At 43.4% G+C, this 21866-nt stretch overlaps 1 protein-coding gene across 5 annotated transcripts in view; it reads left to right on the top strand.

Annotated features, from left to right (window-relative positions):
* Window positions 1-769: 769 nt before the first annotated feature.
* Window positions 770-21866, top strand: part of VCAN (versican) — a 135866-nt gene continuing 114769 nt past the window's right edge. For all 5 annotated transcript variants that reach the window (XM_073344417.2, XM_073344418.2, XM_073344419.2 and 2 more), the window contains exons 1-3: window positions 770-984; window positions 13591-13666; window positions 21300-21677. In XM_073344417.2, the coding sequence (XP_073200518.2) occupies window positions 13597-13666; window positions 21300-21677 (448 nt within the window). In that variant the 5' untranslated portion in view covers window positions 770-984; window positions 13591-13596. The remainder of the gene's footprint in view (window positions 985-13590; window positions 13667-21299; window positions 21678-21866) is intronic.

Genomic DNA, 21866 nt, shown 5'->3' on the forward strand with positions numbered 1-21866 from the left:
CTGGGGTGGGGGAAACCCTGGCTCGGTGCTGTGGATTGCGACTGCCTGTGAATGCGACACAGACAACCACCAATATATTCTTTTATTACAAACCTCCGTTGAGATTTTTTTTTAAAGTGATTACAATTCCGATCACTCCCCCCATTTAGCTGGTGTTGGAAGACACGATAGGAGAGAGTTCCTTCGTTCTCTTTCAGTTAATTATTTAATTAGGGATACAATGCTTCTTTCACACTAGGGAAAAAACCTAGCCTGCCACTTTCTGGCTGGAAGATGGTGTATGAGCGACAATTTTATTCAGCGTTCTACTTGTTTGTGTGGTGCTAACAGCAAGAGATCGCGTCCAGTTTTCCCTTGACAGGCAGAATGATCTGCCGCTACCCTCAGATTCCTTAGGGTTCATGTAAGGCATATTCCCCACAAAGTACGGGGCTGACTCTACAGAAGCATACCGTGTGCGGGGGTTGGGAGCAACTTCTCTGTGCAAAGTGGGGCGCTGAACTGAGAAAGCAGCTCCCTCCTCCCCCGGTACTTTGTCAGGAGGGACTGAGGAGTGCCTGGCGAAGCAAGCGCTGGGAGCTCGCTGCTCCTGCCCCCTTTCCTGTGTTACCGAGTTCTGAGCTCTTTGCTCTTGCTGCGGGCTTCTTCAAGAGCATGTGTGAGCGTCCACCCTCCTCTTACAGAGCTTGGGCCCCTCCTCTTGCAGCTCTGACGGTACAATGATATAGTAATGATGGGTGTTAGAGCTCGCATTTGAACTTGCAGGCAAGCTGTCTTGCTCCTTCTTTTGCTAGAACTCAGTTCAGACTCAGAAGCTTGGAATCAGGTGCTCATCAGTGGGGAGGGCTGGAGACCCCGGAATCAGCATCTCCTTCCAGCACTAACCAGGGGATTTATTCTTTCATGCGGCCACTGGGAACTCTGGACTAGCCCTAGCACCACGTTGTGATTTTTTGCAGTCTCTGCAATAAACTACCTTTTAAGGTAACTATGCTTCTTTTTATGCACTTTTTACATTTGGCTGCTAGAAAACACCTCGTGTAATATTTAAAGCTATTGTTTGCTGTTAGTACCTTCAAAGACAAAGCATTTAACTGGAAAGCTAAGGTGGCGGAAGATCTGGTAAATTTTTAAAATCTGGGTAAGTTTTGTTAAGGACAATTAGAAAAGGAAAAGATTTTGTTGGTGACCCACAACGTTTACTGGGGGAAAGACTGGAACAAAGAAATCTGGGAAATAGAGGAGTTTGGGGGTGGCGACAGTGAAATAACTCTCTGGTATTGGTTGTTGAATGGATAGCAAGGTATAGCTGCACCTTGATCTGTAATGGGGCTCAGGAGGCTAAGCGAAGGGAGAAATGAGGAACTATTTGTAGGGGTGTTAAATACACAAAACACCACCGTAGAAGGATGGACCTGGCTGGGGAGCCTTTCTAGCCACCAGGTTTAATTGACTGTGGAACAGTGTATGGTCAGTTTCTTACGCCCGGAGTGATTTTTTGGTGTTCCTGGAAAGCTGCTCTCAGGGCAGTCCCAGGCTGGGGGCCCTCTTAGACAGCATCCCACCAGAGAAGACAGAAAGCAGGCGTTCTCTAAGCCACATTTTCTTGGTAAAAGGTGGGGGGGGGGAGAGAGAAAGGATCACAGGGTTAGTGGAGCAAAACGCCCCCTGTTACACCCGCAGCCAGCTTCTCTGCTCCCCGGGAACACAAGACGCTGCCTTTTCTCCCTAGTCCTTCGGTTCCCCCTTTGTTTTAGAAAGGGAGTGAGCGAGCGTCATGGAAGGAATTAAGGGAGTTTAGACGGCGGGAAAAAAAGCTCCTTTGCTAAGGAGAATCATAGAGATAGAAGCATTTGTTGTGATCTCGTCCGTTTCCCCTTTGAACCGCTCTTGTTTAAAACTTCTGCACACAAAGGGATTGTAAGGAAGGATGTGAGGACATGCTCTCTCATTACCCCACCTGTCACGTTCACTCTGATCTATCTATCATTTATCTAGCCTTCATACATCAGAGCGGAGCCAATTTTAATGAGGGAGCCGTGGAGATTTTTTGGAGGAATGAGAGATTTGAAATGTCCCATTGAAACACGTTGCACAGTCCGTCCTAAGAGGGAGATGTTTTAAACACTGCTTTTTCCTCCCAAAAGAGGGAGTTTCCTTACCAAATGAGTAAGACTTGGCAGATCTGAAACAACTTTAAAATCAAACGTAAGGGTCAGTGGCGTTTCTCTGAAGCATACTGCAGGGCAAATGAAAGAGCCGCGCATTATTATTATTATTTTTTGTTACCCAAGGAGAATAATTAAGGAACTTTCCCTTTCTCTTGGTTAAGTCCTCACTTGGCTTCCTGGGAGTTTCCGAGCCTAGGGGAATGGCTTAGCTAGGAGATACCCACAACAATCCAGGGGATTTAAGCAATGTGAAATTTACAAACCTCAAGCCCGTGGCTATTACTCAATCCTATTAGAACGTGCCCAGATTTCTCTAAATGTCACAGGGTGTGGGACCGTCTTTCAATACAATACAAGCGAAAAGGAAAAACCTAGGTCATCGCTGGAAGTAATTGCTTTGAAAATCCAGCTGTTCGCTTAGCACATCGGCATGTTGCTGAGTTTGGGAAGCGAGGGGGGATTTCTCTGGGTAGACAGGGAATAATAAAAGCTGGAGAACTGCAGGGACTTGGTCCAAGAGGAATCCGTCCTCCCATGAAACACGCAGTGTGGCTGAGGCAACCTCCGGGAGAGAGGCAGGGTATTTTCTCTAGCAAGGAAAGCCTGTGTGCGCAGAAACCCCTCCCCCATCCCGCCAATAAATGAATGGGCTGGATAGGACTTCAGTGGCTCGGTTCCTGTGTAAAATCGCTAACAGGCTCCGTCCTCCTGTTGAGCAGTGATACATGGTGGGGGGCGGTGCATTTAATCGGTGCTAAACGCTGAGCTGATGTCTAGGAATCTTCCGGCCTCGAGAAGACCCTCGGCTCCCCCTACTGGTGAAAAGGGGAATACCAACGATCACATCTTTGTAACCAGCGTCAATTATTCCCTATTTGTTATCATCAATGAATGGTAAATAATCACCAACCCGGGCGTTTATTGGGCCAGGGTTACTTTCCTCCTGTATACAGCAATGATTTGTTTTATTCCATCGTGCCTTTGCATAGTCAAACAATGTGTTATTACTAAAATACGGTAGAGTATTCCTCTCCATTATCAGGGCAGACGCCTTGTTGAAAGGTGTGGTTTACTTTCAGGTTAAGCTTCGCCTCCAAAACGCTCCCTCCGAAAAGCTTTCCTGCTAAGGAAGTGCTTAGATCTGCTTTAAATATTGGTTTAGCTGACACTCCAGCCTCTCCCAGGGGATGGATGCCTCAAGACGGAACAGATATTAACACTAAACTTCGAACGGTGACCTGACAAGTCCCAGAGAATCCTCCATGTGGCTCAGACAGAGCTGCTCGGGAAAGCAAACAAACCAGGTTCAGAGATAACGTTTTTTCCACCCCCGCCTGTTTTCAGAGTCCCGCTAATCCCGGCCAGGGTTTGGAAACGTGGATCTGACGATCAGAGAAGGGGAAGCAGCCGCTCGGAGGCCAAGGACGGGCTTGTTAGGCAGCAGCTGGAGCGCTTGTGCCTGGGTTCAATTCCGCTCGAGGGCAGTTGCGGGTCTTCGCCAGGCGGGCAGAGGGGGTATCGCAGGAAAGCGCCGTGTGAGCGTTACCAGCTGCTGCCATCAATGAGCTCCGAAGGGAGTTGGACTCGGGCAGTTTGCCTGAGCACGTTCAGATGCCAGCCGCGCCTCCCCCGGGTCAGCGATCTGGGATCTGTGGCTCCTGCAGCTGCCTGCACGTATACTACGGGCTTCCTGGGCTCATGGGGAGGGAGCCGGTGAGATCTCTTTCCCTACAGCCACGTGGACTCTGGGAAATTCACCTGGGGGGTGGGGAGCTCTGAAGTCAGCTTGTTTCTTTGTCCGCTTGGGTAACGCGTTAAGCTAGAAACTGCAAAGAAATTGCCTGGGTGGGGCCTTTTGTTTAACTGGGGGGAAGCACAGAGCATGCCAGGTATCTTCTCACTCAGCTGCATACCGCGCAGCGGTAGCAGGGCTCGATGACACAAAGTAACACAAGCGGAGCCAGCTTAGAATTAATGCGACCTTGATCCTAACCTGCCAGATGTGCCTATCACAGGGAATCTTTCCAGCATGACCTTTACCCACTGAATTCCGCCTGTTTCTGGGCATTGGCCCAAGTTCTCACTGGCAGCACCCTGGCCTAGATTGTGATCTCAGGTGACAATCTCTAGAGTGACCCTACTGAAGTCACTCTGGATTTAAGAGGATGCAACTGGGGAAACAAAATTTGACCCATTAATTCTTTTCCCATACATTTGGTTAGTATGTGTCACAGGCACAACACAACCAATGGGCCAAGTTCACTCAGGGCAGGGTTATGCTGATATTAGGCAGAGAGCTTCAAGAGTGGAAAATTTGCCAGGAATGAGGTTGTGTCTACAAGGACCATAGGAGGCCAATGAAGCTCCAAAATTGGCAACATTGGGGTAACTCCACTCATCTGCCCAGCAGCCCCTTTGAGAGGGTTCTTATGGCAGTAACCCCAAGGGAAGATCGCACTGCCCCTTTGGGGCTCCAGCACTAGTGAATTTGGCGCAGTATGGACACAGAAGCCTGGAAGCCTGCTTCAAGCCTCCATGATTCTTAACACAGGGGCAAATTCTGCCCTCGGATTCACATGTGCATTGAAGTCAAGGGGAATTTCATGTGTAGGGCATGCGAGTACACGACTGACACTAGCAAACTGGAACATGAGGCTGATAGGTGCACAACAGGGCCACACATGTGTTGCTATTCTGAATGTGCACAGAGCATTCATTTGGCACGGAGGGGGTTGAACAGATTTCCTTTTATAATTTACTTATTTCTAATGACAGCTTTAAAAAAAGATAAAAGCAACACAAAGTCCTTTGTGGAAGCCCAGACGCAGACATGCTAGAGTCTTTGGAGTGTGTTCTGTAAACTCACAGTGGTATGTAAGACATCAGTAGATATCTTAAAATGTATATGATATGCATGTGTATTTGAGAACCTAACGGGTAACACAAATCCAATCAACCCTAGTGGCTCCTAACCAGCATGGCTGGAAAAGTCTGTAAGATATGCAAAAAGTGAGGCATCCAGCTGAGACCAGCTTAATACAGCTTCTGCTTGCATTGCCCGGAGATACGTCCCTTTTTGCTCACCTAATCAAATTGTTGCCTGTGGAGTGTGAGGGCCATAGTTCGTATTTAAATTGCAGTAATCTGCACATAGCAAATTCAGCCCTGGGATAAGACTAACTAGTTGAGTCTGCTCTATACAATAGGGAGGGAGCTACAAGGTTTCCCTTGCCCCACCCCCAAGTTAATACTGCCTTCCTTGGTGTAATGGGATAAGGTAGCTCCAGGGATCTCCTTCCCTGTCCCTCCCCCTCCCAGCCTGGGGTAGGGGTCCAGATCCCCCTCCTGCCCCCACCCCCAATTTCTCTTCTTCCCCATTGCTTTTTCTTTCCCTCCCATTCCTCTCTCTTCCCTACTTTCTCCTTTTCACCATAATAATGCTAGAGAGGACACCATGCAAATAAGATTGAGAGGGGCAAGGGTAGAGGAAGCCTGGGCCAAGAATGGGAGACATGCTTTGAGACATGAAGGGGCTTGTGGGCAGAGCTTGGATGAATACCATCACTTACTTGTTTTCCAGTTTAACCCTACATGTGCATAGTATTTTGCAAGACATATAAAAGAACTGGAGGCAGATTCTGTGCCGCACCTCAGCCCTTGGTAGGTGGAAAGGAGGCTTTCTGCTACCTTTGCATCTCTCAGATTCGGAGTTGCTTCAAGGACCAAAGTGGCCTTGGGACTGATCTAATGGCAGCTTCACCACAGCTGCCAAAAGATTGTTCTGCAGCCCAGAATTGCCACCTTGCTTGGGACACTTTACCTCAGCCTCCAGCACAGCACAGCACACCCCCCTGCTTGGGGCTCTAGGTATGTGGCCCAGAGGAATTCCTTCTGAGGCTGTTAGTGGAGGAAAGGTATTGGAGCAGACACCCTAGTTAAGAGTTTGCAATCTACCTCTGGGCATAACAGTGCAAGTGATAATAAGTGAAGAATTAAACAAAGGCCAAGTTAACCAAGTGTCAGCAATGGAGCAATTAATCAAATGCAAGTAATGTGGAGAAACTGGCAAAGTTAATTAAATGGCACGCATGGCAAAGTTAATATGGGTCAGCAATTAACAGTCAGTCAGGTGGTTTGAAAAGGGTGAAAGACAGGATTAAGTAAAAGAAAAGGGCACATGAAATTCTGACTGCTTGTAGATTACGGAGGCTAACAGTTGTGAAAGTTCCAGCTATGACATGGAAGTGCAGAGCTCAGCTGGTGCCCAGTCCTGCTGAGGGCTGGAGGCAGTACATGTGTTATGCCTGGGATGGGGCTTTTCTAGTTTGCCTACACAGCACTGGGGAGTTGGTCTCTGCGATGTGCAGTGGCCCTTTGTTCCCCTTAGCCATAGCAAGAGTGGCCTTAACTCACTTCTCTGGTGCCTAGTCCTGTTAAGGGCTGGAGGCAGCTGCTGGTTAGATTTTTTTCTCCCTGTGTGTTGCTGTAATGCTGAGCCTCACTTTATTAAAAGAAAAATGTTGCCCTGGAGGGTAATTGCACAATAAGGGCCAAATTACAAACATGCATGCAGTGCTGCCAACTCTTGTAATTTCATCATGAGGCCATTTGGAATCCAGCTAGAGCCTACCTCACTAGGACCTGAGAAGCTCCAGCTTTCTCAGAATTTTAACACTGCTGGGGAAACCCCCCTCTGATTGGCTTCCTTCCCCACTTCCTTGTGTCCTAGGAAAAAGCAGCCAATCTTTTGCAGAAGTAAGGCAGAGCTCTTACGCCTCTTTCCCTCCCCAGGAACAGAGAGGAGTTTAGGTCGGGGAGGGGAAGAGGAAGCAGAAATAGTTCAACATTCCTGGTGGCTCTGTACTCTCCTGTGAAAAATGGGTTAGTTCTTCTCTGCTCCTCCCAGGAACACCAGGCCTAGGAAAGGGTAGTAGGGTGAATAACTCTCGGACCTGTCTCACCCCCTGGCCTGGGAGGGCAGAGAAGAGGACCCCACAGTGGCTGACCCCAGGCTGTGTGGAGGGGTGGGGCAGGGAGAGGGAAGAACCCCTGAAGCTGCAAGAGGAGCAGAGATGCACTGAGGGGTGAGGTGCAGATGTAGGGCTGGGAGACAGAATTGATGTGGGGTCAACAGAGGGTGCAGAGGTCAGGGATGCAGGCAAATATATGGTTGCAAGGGGCCCATAACTAATCAATTAGAGTGTTGGGATGTGAGGTGAAGCTGGAATCTTTGCACCTTCAATCAGCCAGAGAACTCCTGCAGCAAGGGTCAGAATCAACTTACTTAATACTTTTGTGGGGAGTTGGCAACACGGTAAAAACACACACACACACACACATACTCTTACACATGATGGACAGGAGGAGTTTATAAATCAAAAGGCAGACCAAAAATCATGAGGATCTTTTTTTTTAAAATGCTTGTGATTTTGGAGCCAAACTCATGATTTTTTAGGTCTAACATGAGTTTTGAACTTTTGGGGTTGGCAATACATTTTGAAGGGTGGGGCTGGTTAGATTCCAAGGAGATCCTGACTCCAAAGCAGGAATAAACCAGACTCTCTATTGTGACATCTGAAAGGTAGCTCCCTAGGGGTTCCTCATGGTAGCAGCATGAGGTGGGCAATAAAAGGCAGCCCAGTGAATAAAATTGTGAGCCAATATGATCTAATCAAGATGACCATGAAGTTAGCAGGGCTTTTGGAAGGTGGAGGAGTGGAGAAGAGACATGGAGAATAGTATCACCCTCCATGCTAAAGAGCCTCCTATCCTGGGGAACCTACTAGGTCCTGGGGCTGGGCCACAGAAGATCATAGCTCCTGAGCTGCCTTTTCCTGCTACCACAAGGAAGCCCCAGGATGTTCCCTCTTAGATATCACAGAGGGGATCAAATTGATTTTTGGTTTGGGATTGGGGTCTCCTAAGAGACAGTAAATCCCTATTTAACATAGATCCATGTTGTGCCATTACTAACACTAAGCTGCATTTCTTTACAAGGTGTGAGTCAAGGAAAAATTGAGGCTAACCCCTCTTTAATTCTTCTGGTCATTCTTTTGTTGCTCACAACAAACATAACCACTATAAACTTTTACAATGGAAAGTTGTTACTTGTCAGATCACAATGCCTCAGACACCTGGCTTCTTCTGAAGAAAATAATGAATGAATGCCCCTAGGAGACCATTATTTCATTGTCACCTCAGAGGAAATGGCTAGGAATGACAAACACCTTTTGATAGAGACCATCAATCTCTCTGGCTGGATAAAACGTTGATGGTTCCACAGATATGTATCACACTGGAGGCCTTTCCTCTCTTTCTTGATCTAGAATCTTAGAGGGAAGCAGAGATTATGTTCTCACATCACTTTAAATAAGGAGTAATCCCACTTAAATCAACAGTTACACCTGTGTAAAACTGGTGTGAGATCAGAATGGAGCCCTAGATGTGCTAACCAAATTCCAACTTGAGTAATATTTGCTCATCTGGACTCTTCCTGCAATATTCATAAAAAGTACTCTTCGCTTCCTGTATTCAGACATAGGGTAGCATCACTAGGAGCTGTTAGAGTACTGCTGCTCTTTTATCTCCAAGGAGGCAGTGTTTCAGGCTGGGTGTGTAGTGTCTATAGCACTTGTTATAGACGTTAAGTTTTGTCAAGTGTTTTGGCTTCTTTCAAGTTGAAAAGTGTCACACATGCATTTTTCAATAGAGGACAGAAATAAAACATATGACCAAGTCCTGCCATCTTGAGTTGGGAAGAATTCTTTCTCAGCAGGTCAACTGCTACATGGCCCATCTAGGTTCCCTCTATGGGAAAATATGGTCCTGTAATGAACCTGCTGGCTCGTTAATGTTCATTGGTTAACCTCTCATCTAGCCAGCCGAGGAATCCATAACTGTAACAGTGAAGGGATGTACAAACTGAAGTTAGAGGGAGCCTGGCTTAGAAGGGAGCCAGAGATTGATTTAGAACAGGAACAAGAGGCTGGTGGCTGCATTGTGGAAGCTGGCCATGGGTGTAGTTTTGGTGCGGAATTGTCCCCCCAAACTGCAAGTCTTGGGCAGGTGTTGAATTCTCCCCTTCCCCCCCCCCCCCCCGCCAATGTATGGCCCCGTTGGCCTGTCTGGAGCCGCCCTGCCAAAAATAGAATTCAAACTACACCTGAGAGGGAAGGCTGGTCATCTTAAGAGCTGTGATCAAAAGACTAGGAGAGGAGCTGGTGAGGGGGGCCAGCGGGAGCCATGACAGATGCTTGGGAGTGGCCTGCAAGCAGAAGGTGAGGTGGATAGGTCTGAATGAGACTTCAGGTGCTGGATAAAAGTACTGGACACTGGCTGAAGGATCTGAAGGTCAGTGAGTGATTGATGCGGGAGAGAGTATCCCTGGTATTAGGTCTGAGGAGCCTCACTTCATACCTCTGGACTGGACTGCCCATAGGGCCTGAGTTAGGAATTGTTGTGATCTTTGGTCTTAAAGGCACTTTGCCTAAGGTAACTGCACCTCTGTTTCTGGTGCCCCAGTAAACCAATCCTTTGTTATTTCATTAGAATCTGTGAATGTTTAAGGGATCCCACCAAGGGCTAGGGTCTGAAGAGCTGAGATTTTGAAGCAGCTATAGAGCTTGCCCTCAGCATGTTGAACACCCAGAATACTACCAGGCATGTAAGGACTGGAGTACAACAGCGACACCCTGTACTGGGGTCAGTTACAGTATAGAATATTGTTTCCACACTGCATGAAAATGTCCCCGCTAATGTCAATGGGAGTCACACACGTGAATCTGGAGAAAATAGAACCAACCACTGTTAAATTGATGAGGTAGGTCCTACAGTTTAGAGAAGATTTGGGCAAGATGTCTGAAAGTTAATATATTTTGAGGTAGATTTTCAGAGTGTGTGAGGAGTTTTAGGGGGGTGTTTCATATTAAAGTCAGTGGGGCATGGCTAAGCCACTGTGCAGCAGTTAAAAAACATTGTGTGTAGCAACTGTAAATTCAGCAGTAGTAAATAGAAGGTTGTGTATGAAACATGCCAAAACATTCATGCCCATGTACTGCCCTTCATCTGCAAGACATGTGAATACCATTTGGACTTCTACAATCAAGGACCCTTATCAATTACCCTTTCTCATCATTTTTTCCTCTCTCTTTTACTTTTCTATTTTTGGTGCTATTTCCAGCAGCCTTCAATCACTATTCAGCAATAATATCTGACAGTAGCTTTCTTTGAGATGATTCTGTAACTGTTGAACAATCAGAGTGAAATCCATTCCCTGGCATGAATTCCAAGTAATGGGGTGAAGTGCAGTGGGGTGGGGAGGTGAAATCCCAGCCCCAACCTGGAACCAGCATGCCAGGCCACAGATGAAACAGCTCCACTGGCTACCTGCACCTTTTGTACATAGTGGTGGGGCCACTGAAGCTGCAGAAATGTGGGTCCCATGGTCCCTTCTCTGGCCTGCCCTGGCACAGCTCTGTTACAGGGAGCTTTTCAGGGTAGAAAACTTTTCTGCGGTGTGTGAGGAGTCTGCAGGACCCCACGCCAGCATCTGTGCACACAGCCCTGGCCTGCAGAATTACAATGTTGTGTCACGCATCTGCAGACAGAGTTTGCAGGCACTAAGGAAGGTTTCCTCTTCTCCTCCTATTAGAGGTTATATACACGGAGCAAACATTTCTCCCTCTCCCTGTCTCACTGCTCCCTCTGAAGGCTCCCTCACTCCCACTCAGCCTCTCAGTGCACTATAGTGGGGTAGGAAGTGGGGAGCAATCCGTGACCAACACTGTTGAGAAGCTGCACATTTCTCTCCCAGAGGTGAACCCCTCAGGCCTTTCTCTCTTTGAATTCCTTTCTGAATCCTGGTCCTACTCCCTTAGACCAGGGCTACCTCCTGAGGGTGAAATGTGCAAAGTCAGTACAGACTTTTTTCTTGTTTTCTTCAGTTAAAGTTATTTGACCGCTTAGCCATTGGCACAACCTTTATAAAGGGAGGAGGTGCAGCCACAACCCAAAAGGGGGCACTCTAGGAGATATTGTGCTGCAGGGAAGGCCACCGTTTCCTAAAGCTTCTGGGGGAAAATACCCATCGCACAACCCCTTAGGAGGGCACAGCATGCGCTCTCCTCTGTGGCTGGATAGCTCGTTGGTCTTAACCTTTCCATACCCTCTTTGAAGAAGTTGTACCCACAGAGGGCAGCAACCATGAACAGTCCTTGGGCATGGTGGATCCCAAGTTGTCTGGACGCAGGGGCTGCTTGAACCATCCTCTGCATTGCACAGCCCCATAGGCTCCAAACACATTCTTCCCCCTAGTCTACCAGTAATGATATACAATAATGAGGAATCATTTCTTTTAAATAATGATTTATGCATACAAATGCAGGATATGGACAACTTTTGGAGATACCCTCCTTTGAAAATTAGTCCCTGTAGAATAATAAAGGGCAAATGATCAGCTCTGACTTATGCAACTCTTTCTTATGAAGCCATTTCACTCATGCACTCATTTCAAGATGAAGGTCTAAGAGATGGTATAACTGTCTAGACTTATAAAATTAATCATCTTATCCTCTTCCCCCACCGCCAACTAAAACTGTATGGACTAGCCATGTCCCTGTGAACTGATTTAGATCAAGCACTGCTATTTCACCCCCTAAGATAAATCTTATTGAAGATATGGATCAGGTTGAATGAACCCACTAAGGTCGTAATTCTTGTCTTGGATTTAACCACAAAAATATGTGAACCTTGTGTGATGGCATTTTTGTTGCAATGTCAATGCCATCACACAAGATTCAGCGTGGGTGAACACTGACATTGCAACATAAATATTATCACATTGTAATCCCAGCCCAGTGCAGTTGGTGATAAAAGGATGGGGTGTGCTTGGCAGCATTTGGGCTGCTACATGGGAAAGCAGCTGGTTTTCTCCTCCACACGCTCTAGGAAAATGTTGCACAGTGTGTTTCCCTATGCAACAGAGTAAAACTAACCATCCATTTGCAGGGAATGTAAAGCTCCTAGAATATAGTCTCTTTCGAGTGGGAATTATAACATTGTCCTGTTCAGATATTCAAGAGCCCCACTTTGTGAATGGTTGATTTAAGATGTTCTGCATTATTTTCTGAACCACTCTCCCATTATGGAATGTATCCCAGGCCAGATACAGGTATGTGGTTTTCAGGACATACCTGTATGTTGTGTAACAAAATTTCTTTACGTTGAGCGTATCTCTCATTGTTATCAGAGGATGTACACTATGTCTATTGCAATCATGTGTGAGTGTCCACTTTGTCTAGTGAGGACTTCTTGTTGCATTGGTCAATGTTTTAATTCCAGTGATGACTTTTTAATACTTAAGCATATATAGTTTTATAGTTCTAATGTAGATTGACTCCCAATAAATCTCTGCTCCATATTTCCCTAAAGGACATTAAGTTATATTCTATTCAGGACATGAAATAGTTCTCACTTTTGGCTACTACTCTAATTAGAGATCATGAGGGGCATATTTTGAGAAGAAAATCAGGAAATTCCTATGAACTCAAACTAACAGTCTCTTAACAACAGTGCCCCACAAGCCTTTACTGTTACTGAAAGCTAATTCTCATGATTGTTAGATATTTATAAAGAGATAGTGGCTATCATTTAGTGGGAATCGTTCTAATTTCACTTGTGTACTTACCTCAGATTTTCATGTTATTTATACAGGCAACACATTTGACTAGGAACTGGCATGAAGTGGAGATGTGTTGTTATGGAAGCACTGTGTATTTTAGAGACCTTTCAGTTTTTTATAGGGCTCATAGCTTAGAAAGGGGGAGGGAAGTATACACAAAGGCACTGAATTGTCCAAATCACACTTTGGAAACAGAAACCTAAAATCCACCATGCTTCTATAATAATGGGGTCATGTTGTCATTACAATGACATTTCACCAAGGAATAAATGTTGCAAGCGGCAAATCCTAAGAGAACCTGTGTTCAGCAAAATATTGGAAAGAACTGTGATGCTGTCATTCAGTCACCTTCAGAACTCATGAACAATTTGTGATGGTAACTTTTGTGAAATGAAATGGACCTTGATCAGTATGGCAGTTTGTAAGTTTCTAAATGATGGTGTTTTTGTGTGCTATATACACCAACTAAGAATTGGATTTGGACTAGTTCTCATTTCACCAAGACCATGTATCAACCACCAGATGGTAATGACTTTCTGTCACTACTGTATTGGATTAGATTCAAACCAGTGATTTACATGTGAAAGAATCTTAATATTAATTCTTTCCCCCTGACAAATAACTTGTTACAGTATATCATCATCTTTAATATTAAGGTCAGGTATTGATGTATTGATCTAAAACACTTCATAAGTACACACTAGAATACTTTTGACTTACTCATTTTTTCTTTATTTGTAGGTCAAGATGTTATTAAATATAAAAAGTGTCTTATGGATGTGCTCTACCTTAGTTGTAACAAATGCACTGCATAAAGGTAAGTGTTTGACGTGGAAACATTTACTGGAACTGTCCCTTAGTGACTATTAGAGGCAGCATGATCTAGAGGGGAGGTTTATACTGTGGGACTCAGGAGACCTGGTTCTATTTCTGTCTCTGCTTTGCTGAATGACCTTGTGTGAGTCCTCCCCTTTGTGTACCCTTCCTATGCTTTGTTTGTCTTGTGTATTTGGATTTCAAACTCTCCCTTGAAGACTCTATATGCTACAGTAATGGGAAAAAAAAAGATGCAAAGTGCCATAAGATTATGTAATATAGATTACCAGACACAGCAAAATGGTTTTTTCCCCCTCAACAGTTCTAATAATGAAGTTATGATTCTCCGGACCAAGAACACAGTACATTTTATTAAGGCAGCAAAGGGTAAACACATCTATTTTTAGGGGCTTTCTGAGCTGATTTTATTTTCTTGGCAAACACTTGCATATAAAATTACTAATTCTTTTCTCCAGCTTGTCCAATGGCTCTTACAAAACTGTTCAAAGATTTTTCTAGAGAAAAGTGAATGGCTGTGGTGCCTAAATGAGCCCACCCATTATAAAAAGTAAAATATATTTTTCCTAAGAGCAGGATGGAAGCACCATTATATTTTACTTAAAACCTCCCTTATTTTTTTCTATCCTTCATTAAACACACAGCAGGCTAGAGAGATTAGAGTTGTCCTCAGGGACAATAGACTCAAAGACTTTGAGAGAGGGTCAGAAGCAGACAACTAAGTTTGTAAGTTTTTTCCCTAGAGAGCTGGGACTTCTTTGGTTAGTAAATGGCAACCTTCTTTTCAAGTTTTACTTAGCAATGTAACTGAAAGTACTGCATACCAGGGAGAGATCTGGGTCTTGTTGCATTTAATGCACTGTTTATATGAGGGATATTAGGCAAGGGAAATCATTATGGGAAGGGGTTTTTAGATTTGCAAAGTGAGTTTACATGCTAAAGAATCCAGTGGTGAATTTAGAAGTCCTATCCAGTGAGTTGTATTGTTCCATTAAGATAGAAATATCTAGCATAAGTTATAGTGAAACTATGAGCTATTAAGCATAACAAGCTAACTTCAAAAGTGTCATGAATGGAGGTAATTTATATTCTGTAAAGGGGTGTAATTCACATGATGAGAGGCAAAAGGGTGAAGTTTTAGCAGGAAAAGCAACTAGCAGGAGGAAGAATGTAGAAGACAAAGCAGCTCTGAGCCTCATTATACATTCCTATTAGTTTCTGTTCCTGATACCTTTGTGCCCTCCTGCCCCATACTGTGTAATTCTACTCACACTCACATGCACACCAAGTTACTGATGTATAATTTACACCGCCCTTTAACACTTCTTAATTTGGCTCAGAGATTCTCCAGTATGGGATTTACAATACATGAGAAACCCACTGATGAGCATCCAGTTAAGCAGATAACAATAATATTGGGCCAGATTCTGGCTAGTGATCATATGTGTGTGGCTTGGTGGGAGCAGATGGAAAGTCTCCCACCCCTAGCAAGGCAGTATGAACGCTGTGTATCTTATTCATTTAGAGCTGTAGTTTTATCATACCAATTTGAAGAAAACTCACAGAATGGCCATTGTGAAGAGGGCAAAAGAAATGGGAAAAATACTTTCCAAAAGATCTAGTGTCAACAGATTGGTTTATAGCTCAAGTAGCCATTATTTTCCATTCTAGAACAAATGTCAGGAACAGAGCTCTCGTGTGCAAAGCCATTTTAGAGAGCAGGAGTTACTTCCCTGGAACCCAAACTTTGCAGACCCAATCTGGCCTCTTCGCGATTTAATTCTCTCTGTATACCTGGGGAAGAACCATTATCTCTCTTGGAGTAAAAACTATTGTTGATCATCCACTGGTGTGGTCCTGTGTTTTTGTTTTCTAATAATCTGTCACCCAGCTCAAGGTTAAACATTTGCAGCAGCCTAGGCTCTGTGTGGTTTAGTCAACTGCTTGTCATCATGTCTTCCCCCCAACCAATCCCCCTGCCATGCCAAAGTCACCAAAGGGCTTAGTTTGGATATTTATAAGGATTTTTTTTTAACATATAAGTCCTGAAATCCAATATTCCCATGATAGACATGACAAAACTCCAACCTTATTCGTAACACAGCAGATTACAGATATGTAATATTTTATATATTCACCATTAATTATTGTTCTAGTCTTTTTCATTTTATCATCTCCCTCATCCTTGAGCTTGGCCCTATCCATATATACCTAGCACATATGCAATGTAAGCTCATAATTTTTATGTAGAAAAAATAGCATTTTTGTTTTAAAGGTAAATTGTAGAGGCTCTTGTGTGGTTTCTTTAAGATCCTTTAAATTCCCATAAGATATTTTTGGGAGCGGAACAGCAGGAAGTACCACATAAGCCTGTGGGGTCAAAGGAATGCCCCATCACAGGACCTGTGCTGTTTGCTCTAGTGCACATAAAGGATTAATGACAGAAGTTACTGGACAAAGTTTACATTGGTTGCTAGCATGACATTCACTCACTTTTGAACTAGCTGATGGTGTAGTATGTTAGGTTACAAACTGGACTAGTGACTGTGATAAATGTGGGAATTTACCTCCCCAATTTAAACATTCATTTGTCATGTCATGAATGAGTGTGATTTCAAGAAGACCCTATAAACCTGAAAAGAGTAGAAAATCCCCTCAGTAGCCGTCTGACACTTGAGTCATGAGACACTTGAGACTAATACATAATAAACATCTGTTTGTGCCTGTATATTATATATATGTACGTATGGGTGTGCTATAATATTCAGGTCTGCAGATGGAATATACATTTGCCTGGTTTTCTATGATTTACTGACAGAGTATGAGAAGTAACTGATCCTTCAGTACTCTATGCCTGTTTTACATCCTCCTCTCTTTACTGTAGTAGCTCAGGCCACAAACCATCTGGTAGGAACACAGTGAAGTTTTTGTTGGGATTCAATTTATTACCTCCATTCTCAAAGCTCCATACGTGTTCTTGCAGGTAGTCCTGATTTTTTAAAAAAATTTAATTTAACAACCTAACACTTATATTCTTAAGTATTAAATTTCCTTCTTAAAAGATTTAGAGTTAATGAACAGAGTTTGCTTAGGCTCAGTATATAAAGAAATTAGATTTAATAGAGCACATGAGATCATAGGTATTTGTTATGGCTGCTACTAGACTGGACTATAGAGTGTATGCGTAGTCAGACTATTGATGAACTCTCAACAAAGGGTTTTAATTGTTCTTCCCCTATAAACTTGGCTTACCATAAATAGGATCTTTGATTCCATGAGAATACATTTTTGTCTGATTACTCACTGTCAATGTTTCTGTTCTCTTAAACTTAATTACACAGCAAGACCATTCTTCTCAGCACCTTCTCCTCCTGGAGGACATTCTTTCTGATTGGATCCAGACCACTTTGCCCCATACAGACCAATGGGTGGTGGTGTTATTTTTACCCTAAAATAGCCCTTTTTCTGCTTACTTCACTTTTCAGGGATTTGCAACTTTTGCAAAAGTAAAGATTGTACAAGACCTTCTGGGGAAGGAGTCTTTGTTTTCAGGCAGGGAACAAATATTTTATTTTGTGTCCAACTTCAAAAGAAAGAGAGCAAGCCCTACTTCACTGATAAGATGAGCTGACTTTTACAACCCGAACTGTGAACTGGGAGGACCCGAGGCAAGGTCCAAAACAACAGATAGCTGGAATTCTGGTTAAAGTCAAAAGGAAAACAGCTTTATTCAAGGTAGAAGCTCACAAAGGGGAAATTCTATCAGGGAGCTACCAGGAGGCAGCAGTATGGAATTTATAGCCTCACTGAGCTCCCTATTTTTAACTACCTCCCTTTAATTAATTATGCAGCCCCACAATCTTTATAACTGCCTGGCAGCAGGATACACTAACTCTGACTGGTAGAACATTACAGCAGGTTCAAGATGAAACTGTTCTGCAACTTTTAAATATTTACACCAAAACCCGTATCCTTATGTAATGAGAGGGCTCCAAGACACCCACCAGAATGTAGGGAAACTCACAATTAAATCCACAAGGCTTGGCCCTTAACATGATCCTGTACATCAGTGTGGATAAATAAATGAAGGAAGAACCCCCCAGATAATTTGTGGGAGGAAAAATAAACAGACTTTCATCTGTCATTTATTAGGATCAGGATTGACTGCAACATGAGGCCATGTTGCATTGTAAGACACTGGCTCACATTGGGCACCACAGCAGGGGAGCACTCTGGTATAATCCCAAGGCATGATCCTTTCCCCAGTTCCCTGATAAATGCTCCATCCCTTTGGACTGTGCACCTGCTCCACCCGAGCAGTTGATCAACTCCATGTGGAAGGGATGAAACCATTGCTCAGCCTCTTTCCATCTCTCTTTGAAGTGATTTGCACCCTTAGGGAAGTAGGAAGGAACAGTGTCTGCAGTCTTCAAAATACAGGGACTGAGGTTGACATTTCTTTGCAGGGGGCCACAGTGGGTGGGAAGATTTCTTATGCCTTCCTTCCCCATTTACCCATTCTAGGGCTAGACAGTTATGGCCGATTACTTAGTGAGGCCCCCTAACTTGACTACACTGTGATTCTTTGGGCTTGATCCCACCGTCCTAACTCAGATAAAGTTCCCATTGATTTAACTGGGAATTTTGCTTGAGCAAGGACTCCAAGGTATGGCTCTTTGTGGTGATTTGGACTTAAGTCTCTCTGTGTGTTCATGTGTTTCCTCCATTAACCAGTTGTATTGAGAAGTTTTTTACATACCACTTAGCAATAGAAAAATGCTTGTATTAATCACCATCCTGGCTGGTGATTTCAAAACCATGTTTCTTTTTAATACATACAAGAGGACATTAGTGCTTTTACGTCTCACCTGGCTGTGGAGTTGGGTAAAGATGCTGGATAAATGGGTGTTCAGGTTTCATAGCACCTTCTATTGTCAGCTCTAGGAGAGCTGTTGACCTAGGCAAACTGGCAAATATCTGCCCCTCTCAGCTTCAGACAAACACACAGGCAGTTACTGAACCTCTTCCTGTCCTTTGCTGTCCCTGGTGACCATTTGTTTTGCTGGCCCTGTGCTTATTAAGGAATGGTCTGCAAAGTGGCATTCCGAATATCTGGGGAAGAGATAGCGTTCTGTGCTTTCAGTCAGAGGGAAAATGCTGAAGCAGCAGAAGGGGTGTAAGGGTTAAGAAAAGAAGAAAAGGATGCCTTCAGCAGTAGACAATAAATCATGCTTGAATAGCTAGCCTGGGCTGCCACAGGAAATAAAGTTTTTGCAACAGTGTGCAGGAGCATCACTTAACCCATGTTTAATTGCCAAACATTTTTTTCCCAAATGGGGAAAGTAACTTTTTTTTAAAAAAATCCTATTTTACCTAATAACAGACTTAGGCTGATTAGCCTGCAAGTCAGAACAGAGAGTTCTCTTATTATAAAAGTGCTCTGGGATACTTACTTTGTAAAGTAGATGGATGCATTTATGGCCACATGGTCTCCTTTCGTTCCAAACTGTTGCCCTAGATTAGAACAGATATAAACTGTATATCATAAAGATATGGTTGCTGCCAAGAGCTTTCAGTCACCTCAACATGTAAATATCAATTTTAAGGAGAAAATTTCCTCGGGGATCAGTGCGGATATTGCAGATCACTGCAGCCACCACCAACTCTCTCTGAAGATTATTAAAATTCTGACAGGCAGGATAAATAGAACTAGGCATTTATTCTTTTAAATATTCTCTTTCTAATGAAGATACACCTTTTTAAAAAAAGCAACCAGACAGCATAAGAAATATGAAATATTTTGAGAGTGATTCTGATCTCACACCTGTATAAACTGGTGGTAACTTCTATTGAAATCAAGAGTCCTGATTTTGCGGTCTCTCACACCAATTTTAGTGCCGTGTAATTCATTGCAGTTACGTTAGCACAAAGCTGGTATAATGGAGTGGAGAATCAGACCCAATGACATTTATCCTAATAGTAAAACTTCAGATTAGAATCATGCCCTCTTAGTTTATTATCCATTGATGCCATGATGGGCCAGATTCTGACACCCTTGCTCAGGTTGAGTAGCCCCTCGCTCACCAGATAGCTCTATTGATTTCAGTGGGAATATTTGTGCAATAAGGCAATACTCAACATGAGTAAGTGCATTTGAACCTCGACCTTGGTGATTTTTACCCAACAACCTATAATCCTAACAATTCCTTACTCTTTTTGGCTATTGTATCTGAATTGTCTTGGTCTTTCACTGTTTTTACAAATACACTCTTGTTGAACTGTGGTCTCTAGACCTTAATTGTAGTTCGTGACTTATTTAAATCTCAGTATCTTTCTGTAATATTGAGACACTCAAATACCAAGGAGATGAGCATAATATCAACGCCTAAATAGAGAGAGATTTGACCATTTAAAGTATATGTTGTATAGAGCTATTTATGCCTCTTTGAAAAAAATAATTTAACCAATAGTCAAATGCTTACAACATAGTAGTTTTTGAAATAGCCAGGTGTTATCTTTCTTTCTTTAGAATCTTCTACAGTATGAGCATAGATGTCATTTTTGACAACTAATAATGAACAACTAAATCGTTTCCATGTGTTGGCAGCACTTGTTTCTTCCCTCACACTCTTGGTGGTCAGTATTAGTTTGCAGATATCTTTCTAAACTATGAACTCTAGTTCATTTAAAATGAATTACCATTATCTTCAGCCTTTCAGAGAAAGAGTTATAGAGCAGGCCAGTGGAAAAGAAAAGAGACAAATATACATATATGATGTTATTGAACCATATCTAATAACTTAATGAGGATTAAGAGCTGGTGTGTAATGGTAGCAAACAGAAATCCTTTCTCCAGACACATGCTGTAGGCAAGCTGGGTGAACAGTAGCCAACTGTCCCCTAAGGATATTGTCTTGTGGATGCATTTCCCTGTAAAGTATTTGCAGCTGGAGATGTCATAAAACTATGATAAAAGTCCTATAATCACAAGTTTGAACCAAGAAGGGACCTCCATGTGCTTCATTGCCTCCTTTACTTGAACATATTTGGTTTCAGCTACATGTTAAGGCCTGAAATTGGAAAAGAGGCAAACAATTAAAAAAAGAACTAATAGGAGAATCTCACTGGAAAGACTATTGTTTAACAGATCAAAATGAGTTAACCTTTGACAGAACGATGGGTGGGTTCTCAGAGTTGTAATGCACTTAAGGCCATAGGTCATATTCTCCTCTCATACTGGTTTTACTTCTGCATAACAACCATACCTACCTTTTCCATCTGTAGATCTCAAAGCACTTTACAAAGGAGGCCAGTAATATTAATCCCATTTTTCATAGGAGGAAACTGTGGCCCAGAGAGGTAAAATGATTTGCCCAAGGTTACCCAAGTAGGCTGAGGTAGAGGCAAGACTAGAACTCTCCCAAATCTTAGTCCAGTGGACCACACTGCCTCTGAGTTTATTCCATTGACTCAAATCAAGGTAGTCCTGATTTACACCAACATAAAGGACATGAGAATCAGCCCCCATGTGAGCTTTAATCCTTAAATTGCAATGAAATTGTACTGGTTCTTATTTTGTTGGCCCACTAATGTGATTTTTCCCCTTCTTCTTTTAGTTAAAGTGGAAAAAAGCCCCCCTGTAAAGGGTTCCCTTTCTGGAAGAGCAACTCTACCTTGCTTCTTTTCAACCTTGCCTACTTTACCCCCCAGCTACAATAATACAAGTGAATTTCTTCGAATCAAATGGTCAAAGGTTGAACAGGATAAAACCGGAAAAGATGTGAAAGAAACCACTGTTCTGGTGGCCCAAAATGGGAACATCAAAATAGGGCAAGGCTACAAAGGCAGAGTGTCTGTTCCAACCCACCCAGAGGATATTGGTGATGCTTCGCTGACTATGGTTAAACTACGTGCAAGCGATGCGGGTGTGTACCGCTGTGATGTTATGTATGGAATTGAAGACACCCAAGATGTCATCTCCTTGGCTGTTGATGGTAAGGATTCATTTAATACATCTGTAGATAGTAATGATCCCATATATATAGTTAAAATGGAAAGGACAAGCAATTACCGGAAAGTCAAAGCATTTAGAGGTGCTTCAGCACCCTTGATAAATATGCTCCTGGTTGTCTGCTATCATTTCTTCCTGCTCCCCTTCTTTCTCCCAAGACTCTCTCCAATGT

This window comes from Lepidochelys kempii, chromosome 5 (genome assembly GCF_965140285.1).
Source record: "Lepidochelys kempii isolate rLepKem1 chromosome 5, rLepKem1.hap1, whole genome shotgun sequence".
Lineage (NCBI taxonomy): Eukaryota > Metazoa > Chordata > Testudines > Cheloniidae > Lepidochelys > Lepidochelys kempii.